At 50.6% G+C, this 23,678-nt stretch overlaps 2 protein-coding genes across 3 annotated transcripts; one reads left to right on the top strand and one right to left on the bottom strand.

Moving 5' to 3' along the window:
• Positions 1-95: 95 nt before the first annotated feature.
• On the top strand, positions 96-7,459 carry LOC130533601 (actin-related protein 2-B). Of its 2 annotated transcripts, XM_057047156.1 has the most exons (10): positions 96-255; positions 1,538-1,648; positions 2,807-3,022; positions 3,102-3,174; positions 3,408-3,544; positions 3,652-3,801; positions 4,822-4,967; positions 5,123-5,255; positions 5,811-5,985; positions 6,102-7,459. In XM_057047156.1, exons 1-9 carry the CDS (start codon positions 208-210, stop codon positions 5,979-5,981), a joined length of 1,185 nt encoding a protein of 394 aa, XP_056903136.1. In that variant the 5' UTR covers positions 96-207; the 3' UTR covers positions 5,982-5,985; positions 6,102-7,459. The 2 variants fall into 2 exon arrangements, with proteins under 2 accessions (XP_056903136.1, XP_056903135.1); XM_057047155.1 differs by having other exon boundaries at positions 5,811-7,459.
• Positions 7,460-9,305: 1,846 nt separating this feature from the next.
• LOC130533838 (sprouty-related, EVH1 domain-containing protein 2-like) lies at positions 9,306-23,231 on the bottom strand. The gene is made up of 6 exons (XM_057047550.1): positions 22,679-23,231; positions 15,526-15,712; positions 15,288-15,456; positions 15,146-15,210; positions 12,655-12,813; positions 9,306-12,204 (listed from the first exon to the last, which is right to left on the bottom strand). The coding sequence occupies exons 1-6, from the start codon at positions 22,702-22,704 to the stop codon at positions 11,416-11,418; spliced, it is 1,395 nt and encodes a 464-aa protein (XP_056903530.1). The 5' UTR covers positions 22,705-23,231; the 3' UTR covers positions 9,306-11,415.
• Positions 23,232-23,678: the final 447 nt, after the last annotated feature.

Here is a 23,678-nt window from a genome sequence, read left to right as displayed (position 1 = left end):
TTTGTTTAAAACGAACTATTTGAATTTTTACTGGGAGTTATTGCGGAACGCGTCGGATTTGGCCATAATTGGCCAAATGAGCGGCTCCGGCCTCGCTCCGGATGAGCACCCTTCCCTTCCGCCTCCTCGCCCCGTCGCTGTGCGTCTTCCTTCCGGCTTCCTGAAAGAAAGTTGAGGGTGGTTCAGCGGCAACTGGGCTTTTACACAATGGACAGCCAAGGAAGGAAAGTAGTCGTCTGTGACAACGGGACCGGGGTAAGCTCTCCGCGTCGGTTTGACACTCTATTAATCCTCGGCTCGCTGTTAATGGCGCCGTTTTATAGAACGATCGGCTGAAACAGGAAGTGGAGCTGTCATCGTCTGAGCTAGCTAGCGTTAACTGGGTGGGTGTCTGGTTAGCTTTTTAGCTAGCAAATTTTCATTCATCCAGGCGCGACACGGAAAAGACATTTATCCCTAAACGGAGCACAAAGTTCCGACTCTAACTCACAAACCGATATGCACAGATCATTTAAGACAAGCAAGCAAAGGCCCATTTCCTGGTAGTGGTTCCTACAGCTAAGCAGCGAGCTAAGTTGCTAGGTTAATTCTAGCTCTAACAGCTGTCTGGTTTATTCTGTTTAATCTGTCGATTAAATATCCGATTGATTTTGCGCTATTTGCTTCGTGCAGAGTGTTTAAGTCTTATCAGCCAGTCTAAATTATTAGCTTTAATTTTCGTCGATTAGACTAGCTATGCTAGCTGGGCCGTGTCAGATTTATTGGAGAGCAACTTCTGCCCCAACTTCCCAGATCGAAATGTCCCTCAGACCTACAAATCTGCGTAGACAAAATATTAACCTAAGTATTTATTCCTACCAGATTGGCATTAAATAGATCCCTGGGCTGTTTAGGCCATATCCGTTTTGAAACATTGAAAGTTATTGTGTCTGTAGTCAGTCTTTTTGTCGGCATAATTGCAAACAAGCTTACATAATCAAATATTCTGTTATTTTACAGTGAACATTTAAAACGGAATAAGCAGATTTTCTTCTATCATCAGTTGGGTTTGGACACGGGTGTCTTTTTTTAAATGGATGGGGCATTCCCTTTCCTAAATGTTGTCAGCAGGCAGGATGTTGGCTCAGCACATTTTGCATTTTATGTCTTTTTTGGATCATTCTTTTTGTCCCCAACCAGCTTTTGCTTGAAGAAGCCTGCAGGGTTTAATCATTGCATCAGGGCTGAGATGTGAAGTCACGAGGAAGTGAAAGAGTCTGTCACAACCGCAAACAGCAGATGCACATTTGTGAAACTGGCTTTATTGGTATTTATGTCGGTGTTGGTTGTCCAATCAACCAGTCAGCTTTTAAACTCTGCACTGGTGCATCGTGTCGTCTGTCCAGTCTTCTTCTGTTAGTCACACTCATTAAACTATTAAACTCCATATGGAGGTTTTGCTATTGCGAAAGATCAGGCTAACTATGTCTCATTGTACTAAAGCACTTCACTCCTTTTTTTTAACCAATTCCTCTGGTTTCCTTATTTCTCTTTTCAGTTTGTCAAGTGCGGCTATGCAGGCTCAAATTTCCCCGAGCACATCTTCCCTGCTCTGGTTGGGCGGCCCATCATCCGCTCAACAGCAAAAGTGGGAAACATTGAGATTAAGGTAAGGATTTGTAAATATTTTTTAAAAAAGATAACTGTGTTTTCATAGTAGCCAAGGTTTTATTTTCCATTTTATTGTCTTTCTTTTGCTCTGCAGCCCTTTTTCCCCCTCTTCCTTTGCGTTCTTTCTTTTAATGTTCACTTTCCTCTTCCATGTGTTGTTCTCCCATGATGAAGTAGAATGCTAAGAAGATGGTAAGTTGGTGTGTGGCTCCTGTTCCTGCCTGGTCCTGAGAGTTGTCGTGCGCTACCTTACAAGTCTGAAAAATTATAACATCTTCCTGCTTCTTATTGATTTTCTGTCTCTTTTGCTTTGCTTTCCCCATCAATTGGTCATTAATTCATCTCCATTTTGCCTATTCTGGTCTGAAATTCAGTTTGGTTCCTGTTATTGACCAACAACTTGCATTCAGACGTGCTTTTAAGAGCTTTATTAGCTGTTTTGGTTCATAGCCCGGCAGAATCGTTGGACAAATGTAATACAGAGTTTTAAAAAAAGACCCTCCTGCGGTTTAAAGACATGAAAATATCAGTTTGCAGTTGTAGAGAATGTAAGATCTCCACTCTGCTTGAATGGTTCTGGCCAACCGGTATTTTTTCCTCGCTAGCGTGCTAACCTGAGCTCAATGCTAACGCCCCAGGTGATCGTGCTGAAAATCCTGGGTGATGTTTGAGGGTTTATTCTTTAAACTGAAAGACGTATGGCGAGCAGCTGATGGCTGAGACGGCGGCGCATCTGGTTTCCTGCTCCCGTGACGACCACATGGAGGGGTTCTGTCTGCGACAGGTCCTGCGTCGATGCCAAAACACACAGGACGAGCCCATAAAGTGGCGGCCTCCTGTGAGCTTCCGCAGCGTCTCTGAACGGAGCGTGAGGTGCTCCACGGTGGCTAAGATGCGACCCTAACCCCAAGGTTGTTTGCGTTGCCAGGGTGCTCGGCATGCAGACTGCTGACTTGTGCTGGAACAGGTGTGGATGCATGAGAATATTTTATCGTGCATGCGGCGTGATTTTGAAACCAACACCAGCGGGGCGATCTGAACGCGCGATGCTCTTTCCTCCTCTCGCCTTCCGAGCATTTCCAGACTCGGACCACCACACGGCAGAAGCAGAGCGAATGCACCGTGGTGACCTCTGACCTTTGACCTCTGCCCGCAGGACCTGATGGTGGGGGACGAGGCCAGCGAGCTGCGCTCCATGCTGGAGGTGAACTACCCCATGGAAAACGGCATCGTGAGGAACTGGGACGACATGAAGCACCTGTGGGACTACACCTTCGGCCCGGAGAAGCTCAACATCGACTCGCGCAACTGCAAGATCCTGCTGACGGAGCCGCCCATGAACCCCACCAAGAACCGGGAAAAGATCATCGAAGTAGGCTTGCTCCCGAACGCCGTCGGGTCGCCGCTTTTGTCAGATCCGCTCACGTGTGCCTCTGCTCCGCCCTCCTCAGGTGATGTTTGAGACCTACCAGTTTGCCGGCGTCTACATCGCCATCCAGGCCGTGCTGACCCTCTACGCTCAGGGTAAGATGACACACGAGCTTGAGTCATTTCCTAAAGAACCCGCACGAGGACGCGAGTAAGCCCGACAAGCCTTGTTTCCTTGAGTTCCCGAGCAGAGGACGAGCAGCGGGGCTTATATTTAGCGAGCGTGTCTGGTTTCTGCAGTTTACCAAGCAAATATTGGAGCTGTGGCAGCCTGTGGGGCTACAGAGACGTTGCATCAGTGCAGTGGGGATCTTAATTTTGTGTTTTAGGCCTTCTGACCGGCGTCGTGGTGGACTCGGGCGACGGCGTGACGCACATCTGTCCGGTCTACGAGGGTTTCAGCCTCCCGCACCTGACGAGACGCCTGGACATCGCAGGCAGGGACATCACCCGCTACCTTATCAAGGTACCCAGCGGAGCCCCACAGCGGGGGCGTCGCCGAGCATTGGGGGAAAAACGTCTGCAAAAATCCTGAAAGGACCTTTCTTCTTCTTCTTCTCTCCCCGGGTGCAGCTGTTGTTGCTGAGGGGCTACGCCTTCAACCACTCGGCAGACTTTGAAACGGTGCGGATGATGAAGGAGAAGCTGTGCTACGTGGGCTACAACATCGAACAGGAGCAGAAACTGGCCCTGGAGACCACCGTGCTGGTGGAATCGTACACGGTGAATGTCGATAAACGCACACTCGGGTCGCCGCAGCGTGGAGACGTTGTTAATCTCAACAGCTGCTGCTCCTCAGCTACTCTGGGTGACCTGCATTTTGTGGTTAACTCTTCCGGGGACACTGTGAGCTGTTAACCATAGTTGACTGTAAATAAGCTAAGCTGTGGTTTGAATCAGACTTTCCCTTAAGAAAATGGCGGTGGCAAAGCGGCTAATCCCACCAACTCTTTTTGGCTGTTGAATATTTTGTGTCAGGCTGTCTGAGTATTGCTATTTTTTGACCACATTGAAGGTTTAGCTTTTTAAGTCCCTGAGATGTCTCCTAATTGAGCAGTTCTTCAGGGGGCTCTGAACTGAGTGGCCTAGCATATGGCTGCTGTTAGCTGGGTTGGCAGCTCCGGGCCAGGGCAGCGCTGCTGACTAACTGTTTTGTCTGGGACTCAAACCCATGGAGGTGCCGCCTCCCTCCATCTGCCCTGCTTTTCTTTCCAAGGCTCTTTTCCTTGCAGAGGGAACCGCAGAGTCTAAACGCAGGTTCAGAAGTCCGCCTCGCTACACGCCTTAGCGAGCCGGTGTTGTGTCTCCGAACTCACTGGCCGTGAGTGTTTGGGCTGGTGGAGCCGCGTGCGTGCGTGCGTGCGAACACGTATGTGTAATTACCGCTGGTGTGCATTAGTGTGCTTAAACAAGGAGGGCAATGTCACCGTGGTCGAAGGGCCCTGAACTGCGAGTTACATCATTTCCTGTGAAGCCACTCTGCGGCGGTGGCTGGGCTCCACTTCCTCCCACCAGCCTTGGCTGAATGCAGCCTTTTTATAGTCCGACACGCGTTCTCGCTGCCTCTGACACACCAAACACAACATTAGCGCTCAGCATTTTCATTCTTAGAAGCGCCATCAACACAGAGAGGGGCGCCAGCGACCACGTCACAGTTGTCGAGCTTCATTTCTGCGTCCTAAACCCTTCACTGGTGTCATTTTCCTCTTTTCTCTTCTTCTCAACCCTCCCACACGTCCCCAGCTGCCAGATGGCCGTGTGATCAAGGTGGGAGGGGAGCGGTTTGAGGCCCCGGAGGCTCTGTTCCAGCCCCACCTAATTAACGTGGAGGGTGTCGGGGTGGCTGAGCTTCTCTTCAACACCATCCAGGCGGCTGATATCGACACCAGGTGAGCCAAACGGAGGCGTGGCCAGTCTCCTTTGTCAGTTATACCTTTGGCCACCTATTATAGAATCCAGCTTTATTGCAATTTTCGTGTAATCTGTTACTTTCCAACAGATTTGAACTCCTTTAACTCTCTTTCTACTCTGTTGCCATCACCAGGGCTGAGTTCTACAAACACATCGTGCTATCAGGGGGGTCCACCATGTACCCCGGCCTGCCTTCTCGGCTGGAGCGGGAACTCAAGCAGCTGTACCTGGAGCGCGTGCTCAAAGGAGACGTGGACAAGCTTTCGGTTAGATTTTAAACCTGCTCTTTTCTTTGATCGGAAGGTCAAGGCTGTATTGCTTCAGTCCAGTCAGTCAGAAACGCAGTAAATCGTGCACAATCCTGCCGTTGCTGACGGACGTGCAGTACATGCTTCCAACAGCAGGTGGCGCCAGATGTCAATAGACGTTGACTTAATAGTCGAATATCATTTAAGTCACATGCTGCTCGATCCACTTCTCAGAGATATTTTAGACTAAATTATACTAGAACATAATTAACTTTTGCCGCTTGCAGCCACATCAACTCCCTGAACCTACTGATGTCATTTAAATATCTTTGTAAAGTTCTGGTTAGGTGTTTTTCCACTGTCCATCAGTAATTCCAAATATCTGTTCCGGTTTTCCCAAACATTTGCTCCCCCTCGGTGTTACAGCTCATATTTAGCTGTTTTTGGTAAACCTCGGTAGCAGAGTTTGGATTTTAGGCTGAATTGTGTGAATTCTGACCCCGGCCCACCTAACGAAGCATTTACACCGTAGGACAGAACTGGTCTCATAGACTCTGTTACTTTGACTGATAGAAATTCAAGATCAGGATCGAGGATCCTCCCAGGCGGAAGCACATGGTGTTCCTGGGCGGAGCCGTGCTGGCCGACATCATGAAGGACAAGGACAACTTCTGGCTGACCCGGGAGGAGTACCAGGAGAAAGGAGTGCGCGTGTTGGAAAAACTTGGAGTCACCGTCAGATAAAGCTGTACGGACAGAACACACACATGCACACACACACATGCACATGCACATACACACAACGCAGTCACACATTTCCTCCTCACATACATGGCGACATATCTATTTATCCCTCTTCTTTAGGCTCTTCAGACTCCTCACACATCAGGAGCGAATTGAGCTGTCACCTCTCCTCTCTCTCTCTCTCTTTCTATCTCTCTCTCTCTGCCTCCTTTTTCCCAGTTTGGAATCAACTCACACACTTCTCACTTTGCAACGCCATCCTTTCAGCTCCAAGCCCGTCTTTCTCTCTAAACTTGAACGGACGGATCGATTTCTGCCCTGCTGCTGTCCCGTTCAGCCCAATTTACAGAGAATAGTTTAAAAAAAAAAAAAAAACAACAGAAAAACATGGCGGCGACTGATTATTCTGCGTGTTTACCTGCGAGGTTCATAAATAAAACCGGGCGGGTAAACACAACAGTGAAAGTTGGATCGGATTAATTCTAATGCTCGGCTTAATCAGCCACCGGCCGCTCTCACACGTTGGCGTCAGTGTTTGATTGGAGATTTTTCCTTACCTGGGAGTGGGTTTACTTTATTTTTATTTTGCTTTTTTTTTGTTGGATGTTTGACTTTATTTGAAGCTTTTCTTTTTAATTATCTCGTTTCATTGACTTTTGCCCCCGTCGCGGCGGCAGAAGTTTCTCCTCTCTAACTTTTTTTTGATGATGGTTGGTTTATAAAAGGGATAAATGCACAAAGATCGCCCTGAGCGCCACACGGGGCGCCTGGTGGCACGTTGGGGGTTTGAGGGCGATGCTGTTTGTTCGTGCGACCTCGCCACCGCACGCCGATCTAAAGGTGAAGGAATGGACACGGCAGCGAAGCCGTCACATCCCGGACACGGCGGAAAAGAGCGGAAGCAAAACAAAACGAAGTAAATTCCTGGCTGTTGAGAGCGCCATTAACCTCTCCGGTCTTTCACTCCCAACGGCTGACTTAATGATCACTGGAGGCAAATTTCAGGCGTAATAAACGTGTATATTTCCTTCCCCATTTCCATGAACGTCTCCAGTGCCAAGTGCAGTTAATATTAACTGGATCTCATGTTTTTGTCTTTCTCTTTGTCACTTTTTTACTTTCCTGTATTGTTCATAGCATAACTGCCTCACGCTGATTTAAATAAAGAAAATGATTTATAAGGTGGATGTGTGGGGGGAATCTTTTTCTTTTTTACAGGACCCTTTAAAGGAAACGACCATGAGTAGACGTTGAGTTTCTAGTGTTCTCTTCTAAATATGTGATGAACTAGGATGAATTCACCTCAGATTACAGCTGTATAGTTCCTCCGGTTGAGACTTGAACATCTTTGACAGAAATGAAAGTATTGTCTGGTAATTTAATGGGAACTCAGTGAGGCAGCTGGTCAGATGTGCTTTTTTTTTTGTCTTGGAGAGATAAAGTATTGAAAATGAAATAAATAATCTTTGTTCAACCTGTTTTTGGGTCGACGCTCTTCCAGCATTTGTTTTTTCCTTTAACGTTTGTTCTGATAATTCTTTAAATCAGTTTTGTATTTTGGAAATGTCTGATCAATAAAAGCCGGTTTCCCGTGTCGCATGTTTAACGACTCTAGTCGTAAAATGAGGCGGATGCAGTAACCGTGGCGATGCCCGACGGGTGATCCGGGAGGTAAACGAAGGTGACTGAGCTCGTCAACACAGTCCAGGAGGAGGAAGAGGAAATGGAACAGTGGCAGAGGACTGGCGCCACCAGAGGAAGAGGCTCTCTTTCCGTACCTTCCAGCCAGGCTATTCCGGCATTGTTCCATTTTAATCCTGAGACTTTGGACACTTCCCTCTCTTAACCCTGAGCTGAAGCCTCTGGAACAAGACAAAGACCCCCCCCCCACCCCCTCTGTTATTAAGTAGGTCCAGTTAGGACTGAAAAATCTGAAGGTATAAGGGTTTTGCTGCCCGACTGCCCAGAAACAGTCCCGGGGGTGATCATCTGGTTCCTATCACATGATTTCCTCAATTACTTCAAGAGCCTTAGAAAGCTAAAGCATCTTCCAAGTAGTGGGTCAATGCAGGTGAGGGTAGTTTCATAAGATTAGAGGCGCCACCATCTCTTAATTTGATCATTTCAATACACCCATACGGGGACATTTTGCCGCGATTATTCCCCCCCACAGTCTTTATCTCAGGTGTTGAAATGGCAGAAAAACATTCAAATAAAACCAAACTGGGCCGTTGATTCTGCAGATGGACAGAAGGACGCGGGACAAACGGTCCGTTCCTCTAAAAACTTTACTGGGAAATGAGCATGGGTGCTTTGTGCGCCCAGAGAGGGGCCACGCTGACCCCATTACATGAGCAGATATCTTAAATGTTTGCACATGTGGACCGTGATGCTGTTTGCAGCCGTTGAGCTGCTTAGCAGGCCCCCATAAGCCCTGAGGGACCTTCTTTTTCTTCTCTTTCCTCCCTCCTCCATCATTATCGCCCACATGCTTTTCCAGAGACATCCTGAGTGAAACAGCTCGGCGTCCTCGATGGCTATCACATGTTCCCGCTGAGGAGGGAGGCGGCAAGGGAAAGACATCTTGAAGAGACTGAAACAGGGTGTACTCGCTCAGGCTAATCCTTCCTCGTCCAAAGGTTTTTGGAGTATTTTGGAACATGGGCTTTATCACTTTTGTTTGGCCTTGGTTTTAAGGTGCTGTCCATGTAAAGAATTTATTGTGGCACTAAAACCAGACCAGAGTCATCATGGATGTCCTGTGGGCTGCCTAAAAGTGAAGGCAGTCTCTCCATCGCCCCCTGTTGGTAGGCTGTGGCAAACAACACAGAGTTCCTCCCGCTTCTCTAAATCAGAGGGAACTTTGGAAGGTCAAGAACATTCAGGGTTCTTGTTCCTGTTTCCTCTCAGGCAGATGTGAAGCCTCCACCACCCCTGGGTGTCCAGTAATGGACAACGGATCCCTGATGAGTTGCAAAAGATAATATAATAGAAAACTAAACTTGGAGGGAACATGATGAGTCTCAGGTGAGGTGCTTCCACTTCCTGGTCAGGGACACGGCGCAGACGCTTCGCGCTCATTCAAATGAGCTAATCCCTCAGCTAGTCCATCAGTATTTCTATAAATCCTTTCCGTACCATTTGATGCCAATTAGGAGCATTAGCTTTGTACAAGAGATATAGCTAGCTCCGTTAGCCTGTTAGCATCCCTGGGCTCGCATCAGGCCACGACTCTGCTTTAGCTTTTGAAGTGCGAGACATGCTTCAGTTTAATGGGAAGGTCGCTTTGATCCGAGAGGAAAATTAAGCGGCGGACTCATGTGGTTTCACTGTTTTTGCTCGTTTTATTGGAGGCGGAAGGTAAGACACACATTTCACTTTAGTTTTCTCAGACCTGGCCACCCTTCAGTATCTACAAAGCACTTTCTGTTCCTTCTCGAAAGCAAAAGCTACATCCATCGTACATGTTAGAAACTTATTAAAAAAAATAGAAATAAAAATGTACAACATACACTTGATATATATAATATAATTTTGCTCTTTTTTTTTACAGAGGTAAAAATACTAAGTGTAAAAAATGGGTCTAATCCATTACAGGGAGGTTTAATTTTCGATTTAAATACACAAGTAGATAAAGACAATGCATTCAGGCACTTGTAAATGGCTCTGACGGGAGAACACACTTAAGTATCAGATTAGACAGAGATAAAGGATTGAATGTTCTTACACACATACACATACACACACACAGGCAGGTAGGCAGGACAGGATGTAAGCAACAGACACAAGTAGGGTGGGGAAAAGGACATCCTCAGGCATTCTACGTTTCAACCAATGAAACTTCCCTCGCAAAACAATCAGGGGTGGATTTTTTTTCCTTTTTCAGATGACGATTATTTTCCCAAAACGACCCCACGTGATGTTCTGCGTCTTCACAGGTTTTCTGCTATGTTTTTAAAAGCTCCTTGTTCCCGGTCGCACCTCAAACGTTGCCCCCAGTGAGGCGCGAAGCACCCGATTGGCTGAGAATCAGTGTTGTGCTCTGGGTGCGAGGCTGTGATTGGCTGCCCGAGGCGCCAGTCAAAGGGCACCGGCTGCAGGGCCGATGGGGGCGGCTGGGTTTAAATGTTCTGGGTTCGCCTGAAAGAATGGACTCAGTCAGCTGTTGACAGAAGCGCCCCAACTCAGATCGCTTTCCGTGTGAAGCGGTGGAGCCCAGACGAACAATACTCCCATTCGCCGTCCGTCTCGCCGTTTCCCAGCGTCACATTTCACGCAAAATCGCGAAAACGCCACATTTCCCAACATCAACCTTCAAAAAACACATAAAACGCATGTTTTTCAAGCTACCTTTGACACGAAGTGGTAAATCTATACTTGAAAACCTTTAAAATCAATCCATCAGCCACGTGCGTGATGGGATGGATTCTAGGAGGGGACTGATTGTCCGTCGCAAAGGAACTGGGAGCCTCGGTCTGTAATTACAGGGACAGTTTAAACTATGAGAGGCAGCTGATTGCGTGGAGCTTCGTTGGAGCAGACATCTTCAGAGGAGCGGGGGAATAACGCAGCATTTTTAAGGCAACTTCAACTCTGGCGTCAATCGCTGATTGTTTTTTTAGAGCCCAGAAACACACTCACATTTATGGAAAGGAGGGAAAGAAGAGAAGGACCGGGATGGATTCCTGGTTCGGGTGAGGGTTCAGGCACTGTTTCGTGTGAAAATAAATAGGATAAAATGGGAATCTTTGGGCGATTATTAGATTAAGATGAGTACCATGTTTGTTTCAGTCCACAAAGAACGTGTTGATGGCAGAACGCCGTGGCGACTATATACATCAGCTTTACGGCGAGCCGCAGCACAGACAACAAAAAAGGCCTCGTAAAGCACGCACATATATCACAAACACACACTCGCACACACACAGAAGAGGTGTAGTGTCTGATTTCTCGTGTAGCTGGAGTTGAGCGGGCCCGATATTGGAATAAAAAATGAACAAAATGGCCACACGTACGTCAAAAAAGGCGAGAAAACAAAAAGAGAAGAAACAAACAATTCAAGTTCTTTTTACGCTGAGTCGTTGTACAACGTATAAAGTACCTGCATATGTGATACATGACATAAAGGTCAGCTATAAAAAAAACAAACAAAAAAGGCCCCCGGAACAGCACTCGATCTCTAAAAACAGCACGAATCGGCCGTGTGGAGAGTTGAGAGGTCTGTCCGTCACCGAGGGTGAGCTTATCTTCCCAGGCTGTTGCACCAAAAATCTCCTGTTTGGTTTATTTCAGTATCTGGAATCTACAAAAGAACCAAGGCAGCGAGGAGACGGCCGCGGTGGCCTCCCCTCTGTCCCCCCACCCCATCCTTCCCTTTCTCTGTGCTTGCGTTGGGTTTAGGTCCACCTCGTTTCCTCTTGGAGGGCTCCGGGGCTCAGCTCAGGGCCTTGTGTCGACCCCCGCAGCAGCCGCACCTAAGCCCCGCCTGGTGGCAGGCGTGGAGGGGTGGGTAGAGGCAGAGGCAGGGCGCCACCACAGATAATCCCAGAAGGGCTAGCCAGCGCGAGCCGAGCCGGCCTCCGCCGCTAGCCTCGCCGCCGTCACACGAGCAGGGGTCCGAGTAGTCCCCCTCAGGGTCCGACATGCAGTGGTACAGCATGGTGTCCGCCAGCCACATGCAGCTCGCCCTGCGGATGCACACTCTGACGGGATCCGGGGCGTCCTGGCAACGCCCCCTCCTGTTGTCAGACGTGTAAAACGCCTCGCCACAGTGCTCGCAATGCGCTCTCTCCACCCCGTCTTTCTTCCGTCCCTTGCCTCCGTTGGTGGACGGCGAGGAGCTGGGGAGGAAGGAGCGGGGCTGGGAGGACACGACGGAGGGGAAGCCTTGGTGGTACAAGCCGCTGTGGCTCTTGTTGACCAGGGACGCGAGGGCAGTGTCAGAGTCTGAAGGCGACAGGGCCGGCGCCAGCGGGTAGGTATAGTCATGTTTGGGAGCGTCCGGCTTTCCGAATTTGACGTACGACCCGGAGTCGTCCATCTGGATGAATTTGTCGCGCACGTTGGTGTGGCGGTAGTCCTCGTAGCCCGTCAGCCAGGGGCGATCGGAAGGCCGTCCCTGCTGGCGCTCGGTGGTCCGCTCCCAGCTGCGCTCCCGCGGGTTGATCCGCACAATTTCCTCGTCTTCTTGGAAGGTGACATGGTGGGAAAGTCGCGGCAAGGGCTGAGGAGTCAGAGGAGAAGGGAACCAAAATTGAATGAAGGCATTGAAAGTCATAAATCGGGTTAAACCACCACAGTAACGCGGCCCGTTTGGACTATATACGGCGCCGCTCTTTCAATTCCCCCCCTGACAACATTCCTCTGGGACACGGATCGGAGCCGTATAGAAAATATAGCTAAGAGTTTACGGATGGGCTGTTTTCACACAGGGAAAGTGAGGAATCTGTAAGCATAACAAAGGACTATTTTTTGGCAAAAATGAAGAAGTGACTCATCTGCAGCCACAGTTGCTTCACAGCTCCAACGTGTGACCCGTTTTAACCAAAAGCTTGTGTTGGTTCTGATTAAAAATCGACGCCGCGTTCCTGGAGCCTGAGGCAGCCGTTCCTGAGGCGCGCCGCGAGTCTCAGGTGAGCTCTAACACACACACACACCACCTGCGTCCCCTCACCTGGTCCAGCAGGTAGTGGTCCGAGAGCCTGTAGGGGTCGTGGAGGTCGTGGCGGTGGCCCAACATGCACTTGTGTCTCTGTGGAAAAGGGGAGGACTCCAGCGGTTGCAGGGCGCTCTCGAATTTCTGGGAGGAGTTGGATGAGCTGTCTGTGGTGTTCTGGAGAAAAAGGGGGGGGGGGGGGGGGGGGGGGACAAACACACACAGGATGACGCTTGCTGGACCCGCCAAACAAACAGTCGCTGTGAAAGGATGCCACCACTGGACAAACAGGAAGTCTGATTTGAAAAACAGGAAGGGTGTATACCGGGTATACCCTACCCTATACCCCAACTCCTGTTTTACAGCCCACCTGCTGAAGTGTCCTTGAGCCAGACACAGAACCGCAGACTGCTTGCAATGCAGACTATGCCTACGATGAAACTGGACTCCTTGGCTTTGTGGGGAGGGGGGGCACAAACAGCCACAGAGCTCAATGCAAAAAGCTGGCATGGCGACAAAGGTCCCCTACACCAAGGCACCCATCGGGGCTGCTGGGAACCAGGAGATAACCGACCCAGATCTGCTGAAGCCACCCCCATTATATCCCACTCCCCACATGGATACTGCCATGCTGAGAATTCCACCCCCCCCCACCAGTTTTCTTACAAAGCCCCCGGAGCAGCTGGCCAAAAATAACATGACATGCTGCCTCCGCCCCCCTGGAGAAGGCATTACTGGGGGGGGGCTTATACAGTTTAGAACCAGTCCCACACTGGCCCCCGTGGCTGCAACTAATTCAAAACACAGACCCCAAATTTCTGGAGCAGCACAGGAGGACGGAGAGACAGTTGTGGGGGAGAGTTTATATTTTTGGACATCCTTCCTCTACATACTGGGCCTGAGGCTGGACGGGGGGCATTTCCAGTTATTTTCTGACACAAACCATATCCCGAGTCAAAGCTCCAGAGAATTCATCCTTCATCGGGCCCGTCTTGCTTTGGCGGGATGAGCCGAGGATGGATCCGACATCCCCCCCCCATCCCCGCTGTGAGACGAGCCGCAGCAGAGACAGAGGGACGCACCGCTCCGGAGGACGGATCGGGTTTAAGTGTCGCTTTGACCACCGAGGAAGCGTTTTTGTGAAGTATGTGGATCCTGGCTCTTTCCCCGGGCCTTCGCCACCCCCCAGCCCCCTCCAACACACACACACACACACACACACATCCCCAAGAGGCTGTAAATCTGCTGCAGCATTTTGTCCTGTCCGCGACTGCCCGCCCCGCAAACCCGGCCGCCATGGCTAAGTTTAGCGAAGGTCATTAGCCCGGGATGAGCGAGCGGCGCTAAACATACTCGATGGTCATCATAATGGATGCGGAGGTCGCGAGGAGCCGCGATATGCAGATAAATCACAATAAAAGTCAAAATCCAGGGATTTCGCTCGCCCAGGATTAGCCCCGCCCCTTCAAATTGATCACTATCACCCCGGTCAGTCCTTCATCTGACCTTTGACTCAAAGAAGTTGAGCAGCAACTTTGGATTTGGCATAAATTTGACAGACGTCTGCGGGGTTTCCGCACCGCTCAAGCGCCGGCTCCGCCCTCGGACAGCGCTGCCCACCCCCCAATCTACGATTGTTTGCATGTGTCTCAGCAGTGGCGGCCCCCTCCCAGCAGAGCACCTATTAGTCTTGGCCCTTACAGACAGCTTGAGTCAAAGATGAACCACGAGGCACTTCCTCTCGTAAATCAGCGGTCCGCTCTGAGCTGGGAAACAGCTGCTAGCTGCTAGCGTGGTGGCGACCCTCTTTTTCAATTGTGCGGGAGGAGAGGGACGGTTGGGGGCAGGAGTGAAGGGGGGGGGTCACCAGTGGAGAATAAGGTGGTGGGATACAGGAAGTGACCCCTTGACCCAGCCTACTGCTCCGGGTGTCTGGTAACAGAGGGGGGAGGGGCCCCACACGCTAACCTAAGCATGGCCCTCACACACAAGTGACACACTTAACAGTACAGGAGGTAAATGTGAAGGGGGGGGGCATCCTGGACTTGTTTTCTTTCAGAAAATTAAAGTCGTGTGTGTTAGATGCAGCCAATTAAAGTCCTGGAGTGGATCATAGGACCAATTGGAACTACAATAAGTCCGCAAACGCAACATTTCGCCCATTGACGCCGACCTGGAGGTCGCAGACTGCACAAAAGAGACCCAGAGTTGGGAAAAACAGTCATCATCAACATCTGCCGTTCAGAGCTTACACACGACCACAAGTCCAGCTGACGTCGCCTCTGCGTGGGCCGGGCCCGACAAAACCAAACACCTCCGCGATGTTCACAGCGGAAAAAAAGTAGGCTTAAACACTGGCGGGGAAAGGGCTCAGCTAGATGCTAGCATCTTCTGGCGCCTGGTGATGCGGTTCAGACTATCAACACGGTGATTCAGACAACTGGAATCTGGACCGGTTGGGGCGGGGACCAAAGTTCTGGCTGGGAGGGTCCGAGTGTGGGGAGCTTACGGTAAAGACGTCGTCGTCGCCCAGCTCGCCCTCGTTCTGGAGCGCTGTGGAGGAGGTGGTGGAGCCTGTGGTGAGGAAAACAACGATCAATCCATCAAGCGTGGACTTGTGAGGGCGACGCCGGCGCCGCGGCGCTGCGTACCTTCGGCCAGGTCCTCGATGGCTTTCCGCACGCCTCTGTCGAACGCTCTGGCGTCAGCCGGACTCTGAAAGGACAGGCCGCACTTCCTGTCCTCCACCTTCCAGTGGTGAAACGTGGGATTTGCGATGGTGTACACGAGGTCTTTCCTCAGCGGACAGTCCAGAATCACCTGTTGGCGTTACGCAGGTGAGCCACGGTCCACATTAAACTAGCTTTGACACAACTTTCTGGGTTTGACCTGTTTGTCCTGTAGCCGCTCGCCACGGATGAGGAACTGGGAAAGGCTGGAGGCCGGCACGGGCTCCGGGGGCAGCAGACGGCACACCCCCACTCTGGTCAGAGCGCCCCCGTCCTGGGCCAGCCAACCACCGGTCGAGTCGTCCCGCGTCATGACCACCGCTTTTACACGCACGATGTAGCTGTCACTGTTGGGACAGAAGGATGGGGTGGGGGCAGAATTAGGACAGAGCAGACTCAACAACAGGGTTTAACCAAAAGTCAAGTTATTATTAACAGTTGATAAGACAAAAGCTTGAAAAAAAGGAACAAATATAAAGAAGAAAAGCTCAACTTAAAAGTCTCAAAAAGATAAAGACAGATGGTGACTAAAGATAGACGGTTACGTTAGGTTATGTTAGCGACACTTACAAAATCGCATGAAAGTGACGCAGCGCTAAAGCGCTGCCCGCGGGGAGGTAGACTTGGTGTTGACAAAGTGAAAAAGCAGTTGTTAAGCTAACAACACTCTTATTACCCAACATCACCATAATAACTTTGATTAAAAGGCCCATCCTGGAAATTCAAACCAGTTCAAACTTTATAGACATTAGCTGGAGGGCCTCACCGCCACCGCGGTTTATGCTAACGCCGCAGTCACGCGGTGGCAGAATGTTAGAGGGTGTCTCAAGTCACGACTATGCTGTGCTAAGGTGGGAGGTGTTGCACCGGGACCAGTCATTGCAAAAGCACACACAGACACACATACACTTGTTAAATGCAGCTTTGTTTTCTGGTGGAAGTCACAACACCATCGGGTCGACGCTAGCGTTGTTTACCGCTGCGCCTCGTCTTCTGCAAGCTGCCGAACAAAAGAGTTTGCGTGTTGGTCTCATGTTAGCTAATGAGATGAAGCACATTAAATATGCCATAAAAAGCAGAGACATTCTCAAGCATTAGCATGACAGCCACCACCCCTGTGGGGACACAGTTAGCGTGGTCACAATCCACATGAATGAGCTGACAACAACAGGATGTTCCTCTGTGTGTTGCTGCTAAACTGTGTGTGTGTGTGTGTGTGTGTGTGTGTGCGCAGGGGGGAGGAGGAGTCGGGAGGAACAAAAAAGAGAGAGAAAAGGGGGAGGGAGAGAGGGGGGCTGAGTGGAAGCGGACGCGAGAGGAGTTGTTATATAATTAGCTTAGAGACAGTCCCCGGGATCTAATGCACACATGCGCGGCCACGCTCGCATCCGCACAAGTGGTAAAACTGGTTCACCAGCTCCCGCCCACACATTCATAAAACCGAATGAATGACAGAATGAGTGACTGCAGACAAACAAGTCGCACACGGAAGCAAAGGGAAGAGTCGGTCACAAGTTCTGCACTCACCTGTAAACATGCAGCCCTGTTCAGCTTATCACCCAAACCCGTTAAAGAGGCAAAAACGGTTCAGGCTCTGCTTCGGAGCTAATCAATTTCCCCTCATGCTAGCAAGAGGTTAGCTTAGCACTCCACCATGAAACCAAGCAGCAGCTCCATGGCAAAGAAACCCTCAAATCGGGCTAATCTGATGGCAGAAATGAACCTGTAACCAGTTCAGACCCTATGACCACAGGTCCACGTCCCATATAGAAGCAACGCAGATCGTTCTGTGATACATCAACAGCCTTCTCAGATGAACTTGTCACATTCGTGGCGTCTCATGAGGCGTGTTCAGAGCCCAGTTTACCGACGGGCCCTGTAATCTGTGGTTGGGACACACAGAGAGATCCGACCAGCAGCAGCACGCTACTTTAATTCTGGGCTACTTGGAAGTGACCGCACATTCTGGCACAAATAAATGTGCACACACACACACATATATATATATTTGGGAACAGAGAAGCTAATTCTGTCGACACAAATGTGGTGAGAGGTACAGACGCTGACCCCGAGCGGGGCGACTGGCTCGTGGTATGAACTTAAAGGGCCGTGAGCCTTTTTTTCCCCCTCTTTTAGAACGACAGGAAGTGCAATTTGTCATAATTAAACGGATGACTCAGTTTAGAGTCCTCTGAGCAGGTAGCACTTATATCCCTTTCTAACGCGAGCTGTTGCCATTAGGCCTGAATTGCAGGGTGTGTCGCGTTTCTAGGACGGTAAAAAAGGAAAAAAAAAACGGGGCACGTCAGCGAGCTCGCCTCGCACAGCCTCCGTCACCTGGCCATGGCGTTGCCTCTTGGTAGTAATGACTTAAATGTTTTTCTATACGTCTGTAGGCGATGTTTCTGTCTGACTGCCAGCTGACTTCCTCCCACTATGACTCACCGGCTCCTCTGTGTGGTGCAGCCAGTTCTCTAAAGTATAGAAAGTCTCAGGCAGCAGCATTTTGGCTCAAGCTAACAGCTGAAGGGGCACAGATCCGACTTTTGTCGAGGCCGTCCGTGCAAACGACCCGCATTTTAGTTCCACAGATGAGATCTGAGCCGCCATGGCGAGGTCACGTGACCTGAAATACATGTGGGGAGGAATGCTGAAGCGTTAGCTAGGAGCAGCTGCTAAACGGAGGGCTACCATGTCCGATTTTGATAACAATTGGACGTATAAGCTTTAAAATAATCAGGCGTGGGTCATATTAGCGATGGGAAACGGGTCAGATGGTGGTGATCGTCAGGAACCAGGTAGGAAAGCAGCACCTGTGCTGTCTGAAGCACCCTCAAACGGAGTTTTCTCCGAGAGGTGGTGCACGAGTCCTCCAAAATCATGCCCGAAAGGGGCCCAATTAGCGAGCCGACCGGTCTGAAGTGGCTGTGTGTGACAACGTCGCAATAAAGCAGTAAAGTGGCCGCGGAGGAGGTGCGGTTATCAGGTCTGGAATCCAGCTCGTGGATGACGAATGGAAGGCCGGCGAGGGCAGACCGGCCGTGTGTGATAAGGGCGGCTATACTTCCTCTGATAAGAAACAACCGGCCGCACCTCTGCGTGATATACAGAACCGCACACACCCGAACAGGATCTGCCCTCCACACACGTGCGCGCATGCACGCACAACAATCAGGAAGCCACTAAATGATGCTTCATGGCCACACTTATATCACAAATGAATCATAGCTAAGGTCGCTAGCAGTGTTCCACAGCACAGGCCACCACACATTTGTGTCACAAGGATACACTTTACTGACAGTCTGACTTTATTATTTCCTTTATTCTTTATAAGATAGAATTGCTTTATTTATCGTTTAAATTGACCACATCTGGTTGCCAGCTCAGTCACATGGAAACGTGTGGCACTGTTAGCAGCCCAGGTTTAATTAGCAAACAGCTTTTCAGGTTTTTTCCCACTTTAATTTCGGATTCCTACGTCTCCTAAAGGGAACACAGGAAGCAGGGAAACAGCCAGCGTAATGGGGTGAATAGAGTTCATTCACAACTATTGACACCGGAGGCTCCTGAGGGGATGTTTGATCAATTTTTCTGTCAATAAGCTGTAGTTACATGGAACGCTCACATGTCTGAGCAGCACAAGACTCACGCCGCAGGTCACACCGAGCGTGTCGCTCGCCGCGAGAGGGGGTCGCTAACGCAGAGAGGAGGGCTAATGCAAAGCATCCCACGAGGGGTCACATGGATCCGGGAATCAAGCATCGTCCTCGCGGCCTCGGCTTCGAAGAATCTAAAGAAACATGGCGGCTTCGGCGCAACACGCCAGAAAGTCTTCTGATGGGTTCCAACCAAAGCGGCCCCATAAACGCCCCCGTGTTCTCGTGCTCCGGTTTAGGCTCGTTTATCAGAGTAAATGAGTCAGATGTAATTGATCACCAGAGAGTTGTTTAATCTGAATTTTCACTCCCCGACGGCGTTTCCACACTCATCAAAATGTAAAAGCCGCCGCGTTTGATCAAGTCGCCGTCGTTAGCAGGAACCATCAGATGTCACAGGTTCGTCTGGTAGCTGCACGGCCCCCCCGGTCCCGCTCCAGGGCTCGTATAATAAGATTTGTGTAATGAACATTGGGAAGCCTGTTCTCTCAGGACTTTAGTCTAAACATGCTATTTAAAACTACACATGACATGCTGCTCCATTTCCTGTTGCCATTTGTGGTTAATCTTAAATAGCCTGCAGCCTTTTTTGTTTTATAGCTATAATTCATGATGTTGACATGGACGCATTCAGTTTTCCCAAAATGTCTTCGTCTTTAGCAACGACTCAGAGTTTTTGCCGCTTAACTACAGGCTCAGATTGTTCTTTTAAACCGGGGGGGGGGGCTTTCCCTCACTGCCGGGCTCCTTTCTGAGGATGCTAGCAAGCGCACGCGATACTTCAGCCCGTCGCAGCCGCTAATGTTAGAGCGTCGTGGCTGTGTTTCAATCTCAGCTGAGCTTTTAATGCGACAAACGGCGTTATCGCGCATTAATGATAATATCCCGCTAATGTGCTTTCACTTTTCACCACCTTTCTGCAAACACTCAGCAGTTAGCCTTATGCACGCGTACGCTAACGCGGTGACCTCGCTATCACTTAGCCGTATCAATTAGGAAGCCAAATAAATTAGGCCTGTGCCACGCGGAGTAGATGGCTTTACTTAGTCCACATTCTTCACGTCTCCTGGGGGGGAGCGCTGGGTCTCTTAGCTTGATTCATAAAAAGGAATGTGGTCAGAGGGACTTTTTCAGAGCGGAACTGGTGCCACATCAATAAAATTTGAACACGAGGGCGTAATATTGGGCCTCTTGGTATCAATCGCTCAGATTAACGCGTCAGCCTGGTGCTAACCCTCTCAGATGTTAGCGGAGCAGCAAAACGTGTCCCACGGGAATCGACGCGAGCCGATCGTGCACAAGGGGACATGCAGAAGGACGGAAAACTCAAACAATTCTAATCTTGGTCGTCCAGTCAGCTGATGAGCAGCGATAAGATTTTTTTTTTTTAAAGAAAGAAGGCGAACAATATGGTTCCATTGTTTGGTCGCCAGATATAAACAACCCAAACCGTTATGTAACCGGTCCAGATATCAACCAGCGATGAGCGGCTTTGTGAAACACAGGAAGTGACAACAATCCACTGAGGATGTTTGTGGTCTTCCTCTGCTCACGATACGAGAAGGTCTCCCATCTTTGCAGACTGATGCGATCATTCCCAGGAAGCTGATTGGCTCAGACGTAGAGGCTAGCGTTGGGTCGATTCACCTCCGGGCCCCGGTTCTGAACCCAGCAGCGAAGCGTCAGGCCTCGGGTCCAACCGAATGACCACAGCAGATTAGCCCACGCTAACGCTAGCAGCCCCACTCGTCTGAAATGTGTTTAAAGTCAGGGGTTTATTAGCCCACAGTGCTACTGGATGCTCCCAGTAGAGTCCAACGATTATTTTTCATCGCCGCTTTGACCTCAGCTGAATGTCACCGGGCCTCTCTGGTCCAATCCCAACAAAGCACACGCTGACCCTGCAGCGGCGCCCGTCGGATCAATAGATCCCGGGCCTGCACACATGCGAATGTCAGGCGGATCGCTGACATTTCTGGAAAACAGGTATGAAGCCATCCTGCGACCCAGTGCGTTCACGTGAGTCACCTTCAAGGAGGAGGAAGGGCAGCGGTGTTTACATCCGCATGTAAACTCTTAATATGACTCGAGATGTCTAAAGGTCCGCCTTGTCCACCGCCCAATGGCGCTCCGTGAGCCGTGGCGCCACCGTCCAGCACGCCTCAGCTGGAGCTTTGGTGCACCAACATGTGACCAATCATCAAATCATCCAGGAGGAAGCAGCTGATGTAAACTTTACAAGTCGCTGCGTCGTTGGATTCGGTCACCTTGTTGGACTTTTACAGAGAAACTGGAGCAGAGTGGAGACCCCCCCCCCCCCCCCTTCAGTGCAGCTCAGCACTTCAATAACACAATTAACACCAATGATTATTGACTTTTTGGTCACAATTTGCATTTCACCACTACAAAGTTTGATTGTAAACCGGACTTTTTTTCCTCACAACCGACACAACAAACGGTCCGGGGCCGTTTTAGCTGCTTCCCAGTCAGACAACTGGTGGAGAAGCAGGCGGAACTGGAGCCGGCAGTCATGAATGGGGACCCGCTAAAGGTTAGAGGGCTTTTATGAATGAGCCGGCGTCGCGTCACGGCGGCGCAGACGTCTCCTGCTGCGCCCTTCGCGCTCCAACACCCGCCGGCAGAGCGCTGCCAGCCGGGCATTCCTGTCGGGAACGGGGGGGGGAAGGGGGGGAGCACCGGGCTGCAGGCTTTGTAAAATGGCAACCTGGGATCCAGCCATGTAAACGGGCTCACGCGTCACGAAGCTGAAAAAGGCTCGTGCACGGCCTCGTGCTTTTCACGGTTCCACCGGAGAACCGAACCCGCGATCCGCAGCGATCCCCCAGACCAGCCGCCGCCTCCACCGAGAGCTAATTTTAAGATTCAGACGCTTCCATATTGGCGTACGGGGGCCCCGTTTAAACAGAACCGCAGGCCTGCGCGCCGCACACGCACGCCGAGCGAAAGTCCCCGCCTGAAAACCCAAAATAAAGGCGCAGTTTTCGGTGCCACTCGTCGTTTATACGGGCTATTTTTTTGTGAATGGAGCGCGGCAGGCTATGCAAATGAGGCCGATTGAGAAAGAGATGGCGGATGAGGCATATCGGATATCTCATATCCTGTGAGACTTCCCCCTTCGGGTCGGAGCAAACATACAGATGTGGGCAAAGAAACGAGGCCAACTCGGCGCTACGGCTTCTATTCGCGCACGGAAACGCACCGAACGGAACGGTTGCGCGCGTCCCGCGGACGTTCGCGTGTTTAGAAAAGGTGGAACTTCGGGGCGTGTTTGAGTTTCTAAGTTACGCTGCAACAGGGCCTCGCTCGCTCGCTTCAGATCCTTTCAGAAAATGTTTCCGATCCACCCACGCGTATTCCCCTCCTCCTCCTCCTCTTCATTCTCTTTCGCCTTCTCAAGATCAGTCTACACAAATGTGGGGCCCTTAACCCCCCCCCTCTCCCTCACACCAACGACGCGCCGCTTTAGCGCTGATTTCGAGCACCAAGCCGCGTTAAAGCAGCTGAAATTGTGCACGAACGCGGAGGGAAGCGTGCGCGGCTCAGCCCGTGCATTCCACCAAGTTGCTCGAATCATCTCCAACTTGTAGCTCGGCACGGAAAATGGCACAGCGAGCGGTTTGAGGGCAGGGTACTCACTCGTTTGGGTGCGTTTCTTCTATCATTTTCTCGTTTCACCTCAGGTTATGGAGCGCGGCGCTTGCAGACTTTTGGCTCGTCATTCTTTCACCGCGGATCCTCCGACTCTGCATAAATCCCCCTTGCGCCTTTGTGCTTGGAGTGTCGGCTGTCTTGGTTCGCCCTCGACTGGCCGCGTCTCTTCCTCCCTCTTCTCCACCCCGGTTCCGCGGGCTCGCAAAACGCTCTTGTACGAGGACTTTAACGCACCATCGCCGCTGGTTGGTAAGGTGAAGCCTAAACAGACAGTTTGGTAGCCGAATCCAGCTCTTCTCTTCTCTCCACCCCCCACCCCCTTCCCCCCAAAACACACGCGCGCACACTCTCAGACACACGAGCACTCGGTCCCACTTCAGGTCCTCGGGCGCATGGTTTCGCCGAACCACCGCGGGACGAGCTATGCGTAAAAAGCGCGTCGTCGCTGGCGTTACCGTGGGGTGGCCCCGCTAGAGCCCCATCTCCCTCTCTACTCCATGTTGGATTGCAGGCAGCCGAGGTGCTCCAACGACGCCGGGGGAGGGAAGGAGGAGGAGGAGGAGGAGGAGGGGAGGCAGGGCGGAAGCAGTGACGTCGGTCTACATTTTGGTCGAGGGCCCACAAGCCGCAGGGGCCCTTGATAAGTGACCCTCCTTCCTCTGCTCCGGATCCGCGAATTAAAATCCGGTCATGTCACCTTTGTTCTTAAATTAAAAGCAAAAAATGACACAATAATAAAATAGGAACACAGGGAGGTACGAAGATTGAGAATTAGGGGACTATATATTTGTTTTTTTGTTATGAAAGGAAGGATGCAGCTGCGCAGACTTGTTTAGTTGCCTGACATCTTTAAATAAAATATCCTTCTATAGATAAAAAGATGGACCCAAGTTATCCTCTCCTTAGGCCGTTTTTCCGCGAGCCCAGAGAGACGCAGGTAAAACTCGGACCAGTCTACGGATTTCTTTTTCAGATCTCTCAAGAG

Source organism: Takifugu flavidus, chromosome 11, assembly GCF_003711565.1.
Source record: "Takifugu flavidus isolate HTHZ2018 chromosome 11, ASM371156v2, whole genome shotgun sequence".
Taxonomy (NCBI): domain Eukaryota; kingdom Metazoa; phylum Chordata; class Actinopteri; order Tetraodontiformes; family Tetraodontidae; genus Takifugu; species Takifugu flavidus.
Note: the sequence above shows the minus strand (reverse complement) of the source record. Positions and strands in the feature narration are given on the sequence as shown.